This window comes from Varanus komodoensis, unplaced genomic scaffold, assembly GCF_004798865.1.
Source record: "Varanus komodoensis strain SLA01 unplaced genomic scaffold, ASM479886v1 scaffold11, whole genome shotgun sequence".
Classification (NCBI taxonomy): Eukaryota; Metazoa; Chordata; class Lepidosauria; order Squamata; family Varanidae; genus Varanus; species Varanus komodoensis.
In genome coordinates, this window is record NW_025335317.1 from 29,424,466 (window position 1) to 29,439,581 (window position 15,116).

At 46.5% G+C, this 15,116-nt stretch overlaps 1 protein-coding gene across 5 annotated transcripts in view; it reads right to left on the bottom strand.

The window, feature by feature from the left end:
• The window catches only part of INPP5A (inositol polyphosphate-5-phosphatase A), a 429,997-nt gene that overhangs the window by 144,291 nt on the left and 270,590 nt on the right, over nt 1-15,116 (bottom strand). For all 5 annotated transcript variants that reach the window (XM_044420719.1, XM_044420716.1, XM_044420718.1 and 2 more), the window contains one exon: nt 3,828-3,912. In XM_044420719.1, the coding sequence (XP_044276654.1) occupies nt 3,828-3,912 (85 nt within the window). The remainder of the gene's footprint in view (nt 1-3,827; nt 3,913-15,116) is intronic.

Here is a 15,116-nt window from a genome sequence, read left to right on the forward strand (position 1 = left end):
AGAACTAACTCATTAGCCCATACCAAGGCTGAATTCTGTGGGACTTCCAACATTAGTATCCCTTGTTCCCCTACTGCAACCCAGCCTTTGAACCTACCGTGGCCCCAGTATGATTCAGGTTGGCTACATGATACCACCAGGGCCAGCCCACAGCATTTTGCTCTGAGGTATTTTTGATACATGAGGCAAAGGAGCAGCAACAAAACAAGCCATACTCCCCATTCTTGTCAGGAAAGAAATACCATTATAACAAAATAAATAACACTCTTCTGTTTTGTGACAGCCAGATTCTCTGGCCTGAGGCAGCTGTTTCACTCTGCCTGAAAGGAGGGCCAGCTCCAACTGCATACGCCACTGTAGTGTGGGTGCCAACCACAAAGACAGTGCTGTGCCATGGTACTCCACTGCACCAAAGGTAATGAAATGTCAGAGTCCCTGGGACTGACGTAAAGTGAAATTCCATGCTAAAGAGAAACAGATGCTAGGCTTGGTTTACAAACATCACTCACCATTTGCAATTATTCATAACTCTGAACTTTCTTGAAATCAGTAAGGAATGAAAAGAACTTAGAGGAATGGATTTGCCCTTGTGCTAGGCTGCTGATACCTACATGTCCTACAAAAGCTCAGTGGCACACAGAAGTATTCGTTATTTGTTTTTTGGTGCCAGGCCAAGACCTTTTTATTTAAACATTATTTTAATTGCTAAATGTATTTATTGATTTTATATTTGTGCCGGGATTTCTCCTGATTTTTAATGTAATTGTATAGTTGTTTATTTGTTTTGGAAGCTGCCTCGAGGCTTTTGCGAATGGGGCGGCTTATAAATGTTCCAAATAAATAAAGTATTCACCTTTCCAGAGGAAAAAAGCAGTGGTGTCCCTTTATTCCCATTAGGTTTTTGCAGGATGCATTGTCAGCAGCATGACAGAAAAGCACCCTTCCCTTCCTGCACAAAGGAAAGGGGAGGAAAATAAAGGCCAGGTCTTTCCCACTGACCTGTGCAGGGAGAGAGACAGGGGGAGTACAACCCAGTTGGTCCTCCTGGACCTCTCAGCAGCTTTTGATACTATCAACCGTGGTTTCCTTCTGGATAGGCTAGCGGGATTGGGAGTTGGAGGCACGGCTTTGCAGTGGTTCCTCCAGAAGGTGGTGCTGGGGGACTATGGCTCTGCGCCATGGCAGCTATGCCATGGAGTTCTGCAGGGATCCATTTTGTCCCCTTTGCTATTCAACATCTACATGAAACCGCTGGGAGAGGTCATCAGGAGGTGTGGGCTGCGGAATCATCAGTATGCTGATGATATGCAGCTCTACCTCTTGTTTTCAACCAATCCAGGTGAGGCAGTGGCTGTGCTGAACCGGTGCCTGGCCAAGGTAATGGGCTGGATGAGGGCCAATAAACTGAAGCTCAATCCAGACAAGACGGAGGTCCTGTTGGTAGGTGGTTCAGGCTTCGGGATAGGGGACCTGGACCTTGTCCTAAATGGGGTTGCACGCCCTTTTAGGGACAAGGTCCGCAGCTTGGGAGTGCTCCTCGACCCAGAGCTGTCATTAGAAGCTCAAGCAACAGCGGTGGCGAGGAGCGCTTTCCTTCAGCTTCGGCTGATCCATCAGCTGCGTCCCTTCCTGGAGAACGATTGCCTGGTGAGTGACACATGCATTGGTAACTTCCCAATTAGACTTCTGTAATGCACTCTATGTGGGGCTGCCCTTGAAGACGGTCCGGATACTTCAATTGGTGCAAAACAGAGCTGCCAGGTTGCTGACGGGAACTGGGTGTTGTTCTCATATAACCCCACTCCTCCGTCAGCTTCACTGGCTCCACATTGAAGTCCGGGCCCAATTCAAGGTGCTGGTTATCACCTATAAAGCCCTTAAAGGCTTGGGACCTGGTTATCTAAAGGAGCGCTTGCGTCCATATCTGCCATCCCGTCCCTTGAGATCGGTGGCAGAGGCCCTTCTCTGGGAACCCTCTGTGAAAGATATTAGGCGAGTGAGTACCTGGAGGAGGGCCTTCTCTGCAGTGGTGCCCCACTTATGGAATACGCTCCCCAGAGAGGTCCGCCTGGCGCTGTCGTTATTTGTTTTTCGGCGCCAGGCCAAGACCTTTTTATTTAAACGTTATTTTAATTGTTGAACTTATTTACTGATTTTATATCTATGCCGGATGTCTCCAGATTTTTAATGTAATTGTATATTTATTTGTATTGGAAGTCGCCCCGAGACTTTTGTGAATGGGGCGGCATATAAGTGTTCCAAATAAATAATAATAAATACTGGCAAGGGTTTTGTTGGAGACTTGGCAGATAGCGAAGGGACAGACTCCTGCTGCTGGCAAGCTTCTAACTGTGTTCATGGAACCCTGGCCATTTAGCTTCCCAGAACTCCTTAACACAGCTTACTCACTGAGTGTGCCTATTATAATAAAATAATCAGAGAGGTATTGCATATCACAAAAACAAAGTTGGGCCATAATATACTGTTTCTCTTTAAGTCAGTGTAAAGGATCTGTCATTCTTCTTTATGGGCTTGCTATAACTGAGATGAGTAAAAACTTGATACATGTGTAAACTGTACTTCTCTAAAACTTAGATGAATGGATGTAACAAATTTTAATTAATGTTCATAAAGCATCCAAGAAATGAAAAGAGTCACATCAGGACTGGGGAAGCTCATTACGAGAATTTTCCACTACAGGATATTTGTTGTGCGATTCACATACTGCCTGGGAGTTTATTGCAAGGGTGAAGGAAGGAAAGGGGGAGAAGCTTTGCTCACATGCCTTCCACATTTTTAAATTTAATTTTAAATCCACATTTAAATTTATGGCAGGTAATTAAACACTATATGAAAAATAGTTTTGATTATGCTTTTATGCTTTTGATTATGCTAAGTTTAAACCACTGAAAAAATCATTCAGCATGGAAGACTGAGATATTTGGCATGCCAAGAGATGGTATAGCACAGCAATTAAGTGTGAATATCATCTCAGACATGTATTCTCTAGTTCACTGTGGTATTATTATCAACTGTGACCAATCCAGTTTTGGTCTGTTCTAAAGTCAACTCCAGGGCTGTGTTAGCCTGATATGTTAGTTGGAAACGTGGCTGTAGAGTAGCAACAATTTTGTGGGCTGGACACATCTGACCCAAACAAGCAGAAACACACTGAGAAGAAGGGCAGCTAGCATAAAGAACTTTTATCACAACGCCACTTGTGTAACAGGTATTCCAGAGACAATCTAATGCTACTGGCATTGTGCCTGTAACTTCTTATGTTCCTGCAATAAAATGTATATTAGTGCTGCTGTCTTACTGGATGCTGCTGCAAGTTCTGACTCAGTAGTCATACCTGTTATTCCCAAATCATATTACATTTGTCCAAAAAGAGAGTGGCAAATACACTTTTCATTCATGCACAGACAAGCCAGGTTTATCAGGACATTCACTGCTCAGAACTTCTCCTTTCTTCTCCAGTACTTCCTGAATGTTATTGCAGTTTTAAAAAATCTTCATCCTACCAAACCAGTTAATTCAGATTTTCATGGAGACTGAACAGCATCAGAAACGAAACCTTCTCTGTTAGTGAAGCATGGATTAAAAACAGCAACACAGTGCTGCAATTTGCTTTTGACCACTTGCAGTTTAGACACGTAACAATACAACAGGGAGAGAGAACACTCAAATACAACATCATGTTGGTCATGACTAACTTGTCTGATAGAGAAACATTTTCATGCAAAATACCAAGTTAAGTCCCTTAAAGCATTCTTTTTAAAATCAAGGAAATGGGATTCAGATGTAAAGAAAAGAGAAGATCCTACCTCTACCACAGATTTGGCATCCAGTCGAAAGTTGAAATCTCCAAAGACAAAATATGAAATTCTCTCAAACCGCTGATCTATAATTCTGAAAAGACATACAAAATTTTTATATTAAATGCTGTGTGCTCAGACGCAGGTGAAATAATTTTTGCAGTACTTGGTACAAACCATGGTGAGAATTGTCATGGCAAAGAGTTTATATTCAAGTGCTGTATGCATGCTAATCTGTAATTTTAAAGAGCCTAGGATGGCGCTGAGAAGATTGCTTCCAAGGTGGTACTCGGCATGCATACTGTTCACAAGCTCCCTTTGAACCATCATCTCCAACCTGGTGCTCTGCAGGTATCTTGGAATACAGCTCTTGTCAGTGACAGCCCAGATGCTTATCAGGAATAAAGGAAGTCCTAGTCCAAAACATCTGCAGGGCTCCAAGCTGAAGGAGCTCTACTAATCTAAACTCAACATGCATGCCTAGAATTGTCTTGGAAATACTTCTCTGCCATTGACAAAAAAGATGAGGATGACCATGAACACGTATTTGGCATGTGTATTTGTAGAGGGCAAGCTTAGTTTCTCTAGTCACACATGAGAAATAAACTAAGGCTAGTAATTAATTGGATAACTTCTCTCCTCAACATGCTTCAAACAGAGAGCCTATCGGGCAGTAAAGAGTGTGCAGTGAATGTATAAGAGCTTTTAGATAACTTTCCTCTTCTCCACTGTGAACTGACTAGTAGTCAACATGCAAAGGTACTCAAATGCAAATGAACCATTAGAAGGGTCCCAACATATGATGGAACTGCGCTGTCACCACAACACCAACAAGCTACACCATTCTTGCTTTTTGAAACCAGACAGGCCTCTACAGTTCTACACAGATTTCAGTGCACACGGAAAGCAGGGACTACCACATGATAAAGAAAAAGTGTTCTCCACAGCTTTCTGCTCATCCTCAAAAATTATGTGAAGTGATTTACAGCAAGTCACTATCACTGAAAACAAACCTGTCCCAAAATTAATTTCTTTCAGGGGTAACTGAGCTTCATTAATGTTAAAGCAATAATAAAATGTACATATGAGACCCATAACAAAATGTTGCAGAGTTCTATGTTCCTGTTCAGTGTTCCAGTTGCCAAGCCAGCCAGCCATGCTCTTTTCAGTAACACTCCATTCCATATACACACACCCAGTCAGTCATTCCATGGACACTAATACCCTCCTAAATGGATAGTACTATTTGGCTATATAAGGATCCACATCTGAACTTAGAAATAAGGAACGTGATTATTGTTAACAGTGACAGCAACAATCTTAGGCCAAAAAATTAAAAAAGGCAAGGACTCTGTACTAGTTGGCTGTGGTTTTAACAGGAAAAAGTTCAAACAAGCAGGATCTACTTGGAGCTATCCAAGGTGCTTTTTCTTCTTGCCTTCATCTGATAGATGCTACCTACTTCCTTGTTGGCCTGAAGGAATCATAGAACTGGGACACAAGATATAAAACATGCAGTCCTTTAGGTTTTAGCAGTTAACAGCTATAAATCTCTATAGCTGATCAAATATATGCAGGAAGTGTCCCTTATACCCAACAAGACTGGAGAGCTTTAAAGTTTGCTTTATTGTAATCCTACATTACACTTTCATTTTGAACATATCATGAATCAACATTTCCTATAAAAGGTGGCAATTAATCACCAAATGGAGTAATAAATTTCAATGATGTAAAAAAAGAAAGCAGCCAAGCCATGTCACCAGCATGGATTTAATGTTCCTCAGCAGGAGGTTCTAGTGCTACTTTCACACAATTCTTATCTGAAGCCTGTAATCACGTGATCAAACATACTGTAGTCTCAAGAATTACAACCCTATTCTACAGTGCTGCCAAAGTTGATCAAGCTACAGCTGTTTCAAGTTACTAGTAGAATGAGGGTACAGTCGGTGTTCACTGTAGCTGGAACTGGGCATGGCCAATAGTAGAACACATTTTACATCAATAAGGTACAAGGTGTAATACTTGAGATCTCCAGTTACAAAATGTTTCTTAAGGAACAGTGCTAGGAAATAGCAATGCTGAAGAAGTAGTCAGAATAGACTGTACTACTTTATTAATGTCAGCAGCAAAACAAGAAGAAAGTGCAATCTGAAGACTAAACCAATCTATTAGGGCATGGGCTTTTGTGGGCTACAGGCCATTTCATCAGATGCATGAAAATTTACCATAAGCCAGCAAGTACATGTACATATATGCAGAGAAAATATTATAAACAGTGAGGTCAAGTGGCAATGAAATACAAATAATACCGTCTGTGATAAACAGCAGCCGTTAACAGTGGTAACTGGCATTTCCCATAAATTGCATTCAAAGGATTGCATGAGTTGAGCAGCAGCCAGAACATCAGTGCATCAGAGCTTTCACCCATAATTCAGAGAGTGCTTTGGCAAGAAAGACAGTCATGTATGGAATTGCCCTACTCACTACATCTGCTACTACACAACCATTGATTATAACATTACAAACTAAAAAAAATGATAGGATAAATGTACATATTCTTTCAGCACAAAACAGAAAATGCTAGAGTTGCATGATGCTGTTCTGAAGTCTTCTTTTTCTATTTTCAGAAAGGAAAGATTTCTATTTATGGATTTATCCAACTATTTATATATTCCAGGGACCTTTCTTTTTGGCTCTTGCCTCTTGGCGTCGTCCCTTGTCTGCGTCCCTTAGCTGCGGCCCGGGCTGTCCAGGGACTCCATTCCCTGGGACACAGAGGTTTTTTTTCCCCTCCAATTTAAATTCATTTTATCCTTGTGTGTGTGTGCGAGTGGGTTTTTGTCTGGGAGAACTGGGCGAGTGAGAGGAACTGCAGGACAAACAAGGCAGGGGACCAAGGTAAGGTCTTGGAAGGGATACCAATGGCAGACCAGGAGAGGGCCTTGGCGGGAGTCATGGGTGTTGCTCTCCACTGTGAGAGCCGCAACATGTTCGCCCTTCTCCCCCAGGAGAGGCAGGGATACACTTGCCCTCGGTGCAAGATGGTGACCCTGCTAGAAGAGGAGGTGAGGTGCCTGAGGGCCGAGAGAGCTCTCCAGGGCCCCCCGGAGCAGCCCCCCTCTGGACGGAGGGTTGAGGGAGAGGCCACGGGAGGAGCAGCTGCAGAGACATGGAGGTATGTCACCCACAGGAGGAGGAGGCCAGCATAGCCACCTCCTTCTCCTGGCACAAATCTGGAGCTGGGAAACAGGTTCTCTCCACTTGGAGAGGCTGGGGCTGATGAGGCCTTGGGGGACCAGCAGGACTCCCAGCCTGGGACAAGAGGCGGCAAGGGAGCCGCTGCAGGAGAGGCGAGGGCCAGGGCACAGCCGCCCACCAGCACCGGGAAGGTATGGCGGCAGGTAATTGTTGTTGGGGACTCCCTGCTGAGGGGCACTGAGGCAGCGGTGTGCTGCCCCAACCTGGAGACAAGGGAGGTTTGCTGCCTGCCGAGCGCACGCATCCAGCATGTGAAGGACAGAGTGGAGCGTCTTGTTCGCTCCAGAGGTCACCAGCCGCTCCTGGTGATCCATGTGGGCACAAACGATGTGGCCAGGCAGGGTGTGGTTGGGACAACCAGGGACTTCGAGGCCTTGGGGAAGAAACTCAGGAAGCTAAAGGCCCAAGTGGCCTTCTCGTCAATCCTACCGGTCCGGGGATTTGGGCCAGGAAGGGACAGGAGGGTCTCCGAGGTGAACGACTGGCTTAGGGTGTGGTGCCAGAAGGAACGCTTCGGGTTCCTCGACACCCGACAGTTTCTTGCCAATGGAGTTCTGACAAGGGACGGGTTACACCTCACGAGGATGGGGAAAAGGTGCTTTGGAGATGCTCTAGCGAGCTTCGTTCAGAAGAATTTAAAATGAGCTGGGGGGGGGGGCTTAGGTTCCCCAGTAACGTGTTTGCACTGGACAAGTGTGGGGAGAGGATCAGGGCTCTGGGAGCAGGGTTTTAGAAGTACTGCAGGGACTCCTACAGAGAGGGGCCAGGTATCAGGGAGGATGGGAGGAAGGAGGAGGCTGGGAACTCCAAGGAAAGGAAGCGGTGGGAAGGAGTTGAGGTGCATGTACACCAATGCTAGAAGCATGGGGTAATAAGCAGGAAGAGCTTGAAGCTCTCCTGGGAATAGGAGGGTATGATCTGGTGGGAATCACAGAAACTTAGTGGGATGAAAGGCAAGTCTGGAATGTGAACATAGAAGGGTATCACCTTTTTAGAAAGGACAGGAAGGGAAAGAGAGGTAGGGGTGTGGCTTTATACATCAGGGAAGGGATAGGATGCAGTGAGATAGAATGAAGCACAGATGGGGATTCGGTAGAGGCAGTCTGGGTGAAACTTAGGGGTTTTGACAGGGAAAGAGACTTGACAGTGGGGGTATGTTATCACCCTCCAGGTCAACTTGAGACCCTGGATGACGTCCTGACAGGACAGATTCTAAGGATATCTCGGGGGAGAGACACAGTAATTATGGGAGATTTCAATCTCCCGGATATTAGTTGGGAGACTCATTCGGCGGTGACAGCCAGGTCATGTTGCTTCCTAGAAGCTACAGAGGGAGGGTTTTTCACACAGAGAGGCAACGAGGGGGGGAAACATCCTTAACTTGGTCTTGACCAATAGGGAGGAGCTGATAGATGAAGTACAGATTAGGGGAGCTCTGGACACGAGTGATCACTCCAGCCTTCGCTTTGAGATCAGGGGACTGGGGATATGCAGCAGGTCGAGCACCAGAAGCTGGGACTTCAAGAGGGCCAACTTTGGCCAACTGAAGGCCAGACTGGGGAAAGTCTCCTGGGATAGGTTACTGGAAGGTAGGCGAGTTGAGGAGGGGTGGATAGCACTCAAAAGGGAGGTTTTGGAGGTGCAAGCCTTTACGATAACTTTAGTCAGTAAGGTGGGGAGGTGGAGGAGACTGCCGCCACGGATGCGAAAGGAGGTGGTTAGAGGGATTAGACGAAAGAGGAACCACCGTAGGAAATGGGTACTGGCGAAAATAGACAAAAGGGTATATCGGGAGGAGGAGGCCCGTTGCAGAAGGATTCTTCGCAAGGCTAAGGCTGATTACGAGCTGAGACTTACCAAGAATATCAAGAACAACAAAAAGGTCTTCTTTCAGCATGTAAATAGGAAGAGGAAGGGGAGACAAGTGGTGGGACCTCTAAATAAGGAGGAATGAGATCCAGTGACTGATATGAGGGAACAGGCACAGATGCTAAATGACTATTTTGCCTCTGTGTTCTCTCCAAAGCAGGACGGGGGATATCCGCATAGGAGATTAGATGAGACTGGGGACTTAGGGGCACAGATTAGAGTCACCCCCTTGAAGTCGAGGGGCTCCTCAGGGCATTGGACATTACAAAGGCGCCAGGCCCTGACAAGTTACACCCGAGACTACTTAGAGAGTTGGCAGGGGTTCTCTCACGCCTGCTGGCCTCCATTTTTGAGACCTCGTGGAGAACGGGTGAAGTTCCAGAGGACTGGAGGGTGGTATCAGTGGTCCCAATTTTCAAAAAGGGTAGTAGAAGGGACATGGGGAATTATAGACCAGTTAGCCTCATGTCCATTGTAGGAAAAACAATGGAAAGGCTGATAATAGAGAGAGATCTAGTGATGCTAGATATGGAAGGGAGGCTGACAGCCACACAACATGGCTTCCACAAAAACAGGTCCTGCCAGACAAACCTTGTGGAATTCTATGACAAGGTTTCGAGATGGCTAGATGGAGGGGATGCAGTGGATGTGGTATACCTGGATTTCGGCAAGGCCTTTGACAAAGTACCCCATGATATCCTGGTGAAGAAACTGAGGAGTTTTGGGATACACCAAAGCACTGTCTGGTGGAGTGGGGCATGGTTGACTGACCAAAAGCAGAAGGTAACCATTAGCAGGGAATCATCGGGATGGTGGCCAGTGACAAGTGGGGTCCCCCAGGGCTCTGTCCTGGGGCCCATCCTGTTTAATCTTTTCATTAATGACATGGAAGAAAGGGTGAACAGTCTGCTGATCAAATTCGCAGACGACACTAAAACTGGAGCAGTGGCCACAACTGAGGAGCAGGTACTCCAGATCCAAAAGGATCTGGACGGACAATGGAAGTGGGCAGGAGACAACAGGATGGCGTTCAATGTGGATAAGTGCAAGGTCTTGCACTTGGGGCATAGGAATAGCTGTCATAAGTACAGGTTAGGTGACAAGTGGTTGAAGAGCAGCACTTGTGAAAGGGACCTCAGGGTACTGGTTGACTGCAGGCTAAACATGAGTCAGCAGTGTGATGTGGTGGTCAAGAGGGCGAATGCCACCCTTGCTTGCATAGCCAGAAGTGTGGCTTTCAGATCAAGAGAGGTATTACTACCACTCTACACAACTCTGGTGCGCCCGCAACTGGAGTATTGTGCTCAGTTTTGGGCCCCTCATTACAGAAAGGATATAGCCAGGTTGGAGTCAGTGCAGTGTAGGGCCACAAGGTTGGTGGCCAGCTTGCAGGGGATGGGGTATGAGGCGAGACTGAAGGAATTGGGTCTCTTCAGCCTGGAGAAGAGGAGACTAAGAGGGGATATGTTGGCGACATACAGGTATGTGAGGGAATGTCACATGGAGTAGAGACCTGTTCTCCCCTGTAGAGGAAGGCAGGACACGCTCCAATGGAGCAAAGCTCAGGGAGCCAATGCTCCATTTGGATGTCAGGAAGCACTTGCTGACAGTTAGGACCCCGAGGGTGTGGAATGGGCTTCCACGAGAGGTCGTTGAGGCCCCATTGGTGCGGGTGTTCAAGGATAGGCTGGACGTTCACATGGTGGGCATGTTGTGAGTGGAGCCGGCTGGTGCTGGAAGTCAGACTAGATGGCCCGGGTGGCCCCTTCTGACTCGCTCTGTTTCTATGTTTCTAAAGCTGGCTTCTTAAGCAATTGACAAAGCTTAAACCAACCCAACCTCTCTGCTGCTCCTGCTATCCCTTGGAGGTGCCACACTTTTATCTAGCCTTATCCATGTCTTTTGGAACATCACCACCACAATTTGTTCATGATACTTTTCAAGTGAGTATTTCTACAGATTTCTGTACTTAGCTGGATCAAAGTATACAAGCTGATACCAATTAATTTTGAACAGTTAGAGATGCTTGCCTTGCACAACATCACTATGGCAAGTATTCATCTTCCATATGTCTTGGATAAATACAAGCCATTTTGGCAGTATCATATAACAAGACTTCTCTTTTCCTCTTAACAGAAACATTAATTTCCCATGATTCACATTCATAAGTTGTTACAGAAAAAACTTAAGGCATGCATCCATCAACCTTTTGAATATTCTGGGATGATCCAATTTATCCAACTCTGTATAAGGGCATAGCAAGTTTCACTAGGATGGGATTTCTGGGCGGGGGGAAGGGGAGAGAAAGGAGCTCCTCACCCCCACCTCTGGTCCCCATGGACATTCTCAGTCATTCTTCCCCAATTTGCTGCCCTCCAGATGTGTTGGACTCCCACTGATTAGAAACGAAGGGAGATGCAGTCTGACACATCTGGAGGAAAGCTAGGGAGCTGAGTCAGCACAAGGATATCCAGAGTCTAAATCACAGTGCAAGCAATATTTAGTAGTACCTGCTGCTGTGAGGGAACTGACATTCTACCCACTCTGCAATGACCCTAAACCAAAAACAGGTGGTAGAAAAGAACTACTTTAAGGATGTGCAACATCTGTGTCTGTTCTGGTCTGCACTGTTTTTCTTGACCCAGAGGGAATAGGAGTTGTGAGCTGAGGTTCCTCCTTTGAGCAATCACAACCCACAGACTGTTTTCCTTGCAAAATGTTCCTCATTGATTCCAAGTATAAATCACTCAGAAGTGATCTCTGAACATGTACAGAGTGGTTTGTTGAATCTAGTCTAGTGTTTACCTCTAGGGACTTTCCTTATGAAGATGCCTGGGCTCCATTTCCTTGGAAGGGGCTTTCTGAAAATGAGCATGCCTCCTTTACATGCATTGCTCATTCATTGGGCCTCCCATCCCATCTGATGCCTTGCCATGGGTCTGAGAGCAGAGGAGCCCTAGTCTATGTCTGAGAATTCCTCATCCTCAAAGATCCCTCCCACTGGCTGTACATCTTTGGTCCTTCCCAGAAACTGCCTGGCTCAGCGAAGTGTCTGGCCTTGAGATAACCACCTCCATCTCCTTTATTTATTTATTTAGAAAATTCTAGGCCGCCCCATTCGCCGAAGCCTCGGGGCAGCTTACAAATAAATAAATTAAAATACATAAATAACAATATAAAATACACATAACTGTATAAAATAAGTCACCCTGGCCAAAAAAACTTTAAAATAAAAATAACATTAACAATTAAAATGACACTTGAATAAAAAGGTCTTTGCCTGGCGCTGAAAAACAAATAACGATGGCGCCAGGCGGACCTCTCTGGGGAGCGCATTCCATAGATTGGGCACCACCGCAGAGAAAGCCCTCCTCCGAGTACCTATCCTCCTAATTTCCTTCATGGAAGGTTCCCAGAGAAGGGCCTCTCCCGCTGATCTCAGGGGGCGGGCAGGCATATATGGACGTAAGTATTTCTTCAGGTAGCCAGGACCCAAGCCATTTAGGGCTTTATAAGTGATCACCAACACATTGAATTGGGCCCGGACTTCAATGGGAAGCCAGTGAAGCTGACGGAGGACTGGAGTCATGTGAGCATAACGCCCAGTCCCGTCAACAGCCTGGCAACTCTATTCTGAACCAATTGAAGTATCCGGACCATCTTCAAGGGTAGCCCCACGTAGAGCACGTTGGAGAAGTCAAGTTGGGAAGTCAGCAACGCGTGTGTCACTGTCGCCAGGCAGTCGTACTCCAGGTAGGGGTGCAGCTGATGGATCAGACGAAGCTGAAAGAAAGCACTCCTCGCCACTGCTGTCACCTGAGCTTCCAGTGAAAGCTCTGGGTCAAGGAGCACTCCCAAGCTGCGGACCTTGTCCCTAAGAGGGAGTGCAACCCCATTCAGGACTAGGTTCAATTCACCCTCAACGAAGCTCGATCCGCCAACCAAAAGGACCTCCGTCTTGTCTGGATTGAGCTTCAATTTATTGGCCCTCATCCAGCCCATTACCTTGGCCAGGCACCGGTTCAGCACAGCCACTACCTCACCTGGATAAGCAGGTTGCTTACCTGTAACTGATGTTCTTCGAGTGGCCATCTGTGCAGTCACACATATGGGTTCTGCGCCTGCGCAGTGCCTTTGGCCGGAAGATTAACAGCTAACGTTTTTTTGGCGGGGACTCTGCTCCCCCTCCCCCCTAGCAGTATATAAGGAGCAGAGTGACCGCCATTTTCAGTCTTTGAAAGACCGACGTTCGGTTCCCTATAACATTGCACATTAGTACAAGAAGGGTAAAAATAGCGGTACGAGCTATAGGAGAGATTATAATATTTAAGTAAAAATAATCGAACCACCCATGACACCAAGAGGGGTCGGAGGGTGGGTTGTGTGACTGCACAGATGGCCACTCGAAGAACATCAGTTACAGGTAAGCAACCTGCTTTTCTTCGTGGTGGCCTCTGTGCATCACACATATGGGTAGAATAACAAGCTTACCCCAACCGGAGGAGGGAGGTGTCATTATCGAAGGACAGACGAAAGTACAGCTCTGCCAAAAGAGCAATCCTGTCTGGCACGGACATCTAGCCGATAGTGTTTGGCAAAGGTGCACGGGGTAGCCCAAATGGCCGCCTTGCACACGTCCTCTATCGGAACTCCTGATGCAAAGGCTGAAGAGGCAGCGACAGCTCTTGTGGAGTGGCCTGTTGGAGTAGACGGTAAATCCAACTTGGCGAGCTGATAAGCTAGGACAATTGTATTAACTATCCATTTCGAAAGGCGCTGAGAGGTAACTGGAGAACCCCTGTCGCGCTCCGAATACTTCACAAAGAGTCTATTTGAATGCCGAAAGGATTCAGTCCTGGATCTATAAAAGGCTAAGCAGCGGCGGACGTCCAGCATATGTAAAGATCTTTCTATTGGATTTGATGGGACCGGAAAAAACGCCGGTAACACAATTTCCTGTTGCATATGGAAAGAGGTAGCAACCTTCGGCAGGAAAGACGGATCCATGAGAAGAACCACCTTTTCCTTGTGAAAATTTAGAAAAGGGGGATCCACTCGAAGAGCGCATAGTTCAGAGGATCTACGTGCTGAAGTCACTGCCACGAGGAAGGCTGTCTTCCAAGAAACAAGGCGTAAATCAATTGCCGCCATGGGCTCGAACGGTGATCGAGTTAATGCATGTAGAACCACCGAGAGACTCCATGTAGGCATTAGGGATTTTACAGTGGGATTCAGATTATTTAAGCCTCTCAAAAATCTTTTTATTAGAGGTTGAGTAAAAAGGGAGAAACCATGTATAGCTCCTCTGTAGTGGGAGAGCGCTGCTATATAAACCTTTATAGATGAAGGTTTAAGTCCAGACTGATGCAGTTCAAAAAGGAACTGAAGTATCTGTGAGACGGAGGCTGAGGAGGCTGGAAAAGAGTGTACATTGGTGAAGTTAGAAAATCTTTTCCATTTTGCTGCGTACGACTTCCTGGTAGATGGTCGTAGAGCAGATTCAAGAATATACTGCAGATCCGGGTGCAGGCTCTGCTGGGCATGCGTAGTCGGAATAGTAGGCGGTGCCGATACCGATGCATCGCCCCGGGTCACCGTATCCTCCATGCGGTCAGTTTCAGGGATTGCAAGTCTGGGTGACGAACTGTGCCTTCCTTCTGGGTGATTAGATACGGGAGAAGAGGGAGTTGAAGAAAATCCTCCCTGGAAACTTGAAGGAGAGTTGGGAACCATGGCTGTCATGGCCACCATGGAATGATCAGTATTCCTGTAGCTCCTTCGTGAATAATCTTTGCAAGCACTCTCATGATAAGTGGGATCGGGGGAAAAGCGTAAAAAATCACTCCTGTCCATGGAATTATGAAAGCGTCGCCCAGGGAGTCCTGACCCACTCCCGCTCTGGAGCAATAGGTCCTGCACACTCTGTTCCCTTGAGTGGCAAACAGGTCGATGTCTGTTCGACCCCATCGGTGAAATAACCTGTTTCGAACCCGATGGTCTAACTCCCATTCGTGGGAGCGTGACATGTGTCTGCTCAGAAGATCGGCTTCCGTGTTGTCGGTGCCCGCAAGGTGAACTGCTAGAATAGTGATACCTCTCGGTATACACCAGTCCCAAATCTGCATGGCGAGATGTGCTAGCTTCCGGGATCGGGTTCCTCCTTGTTTGTTT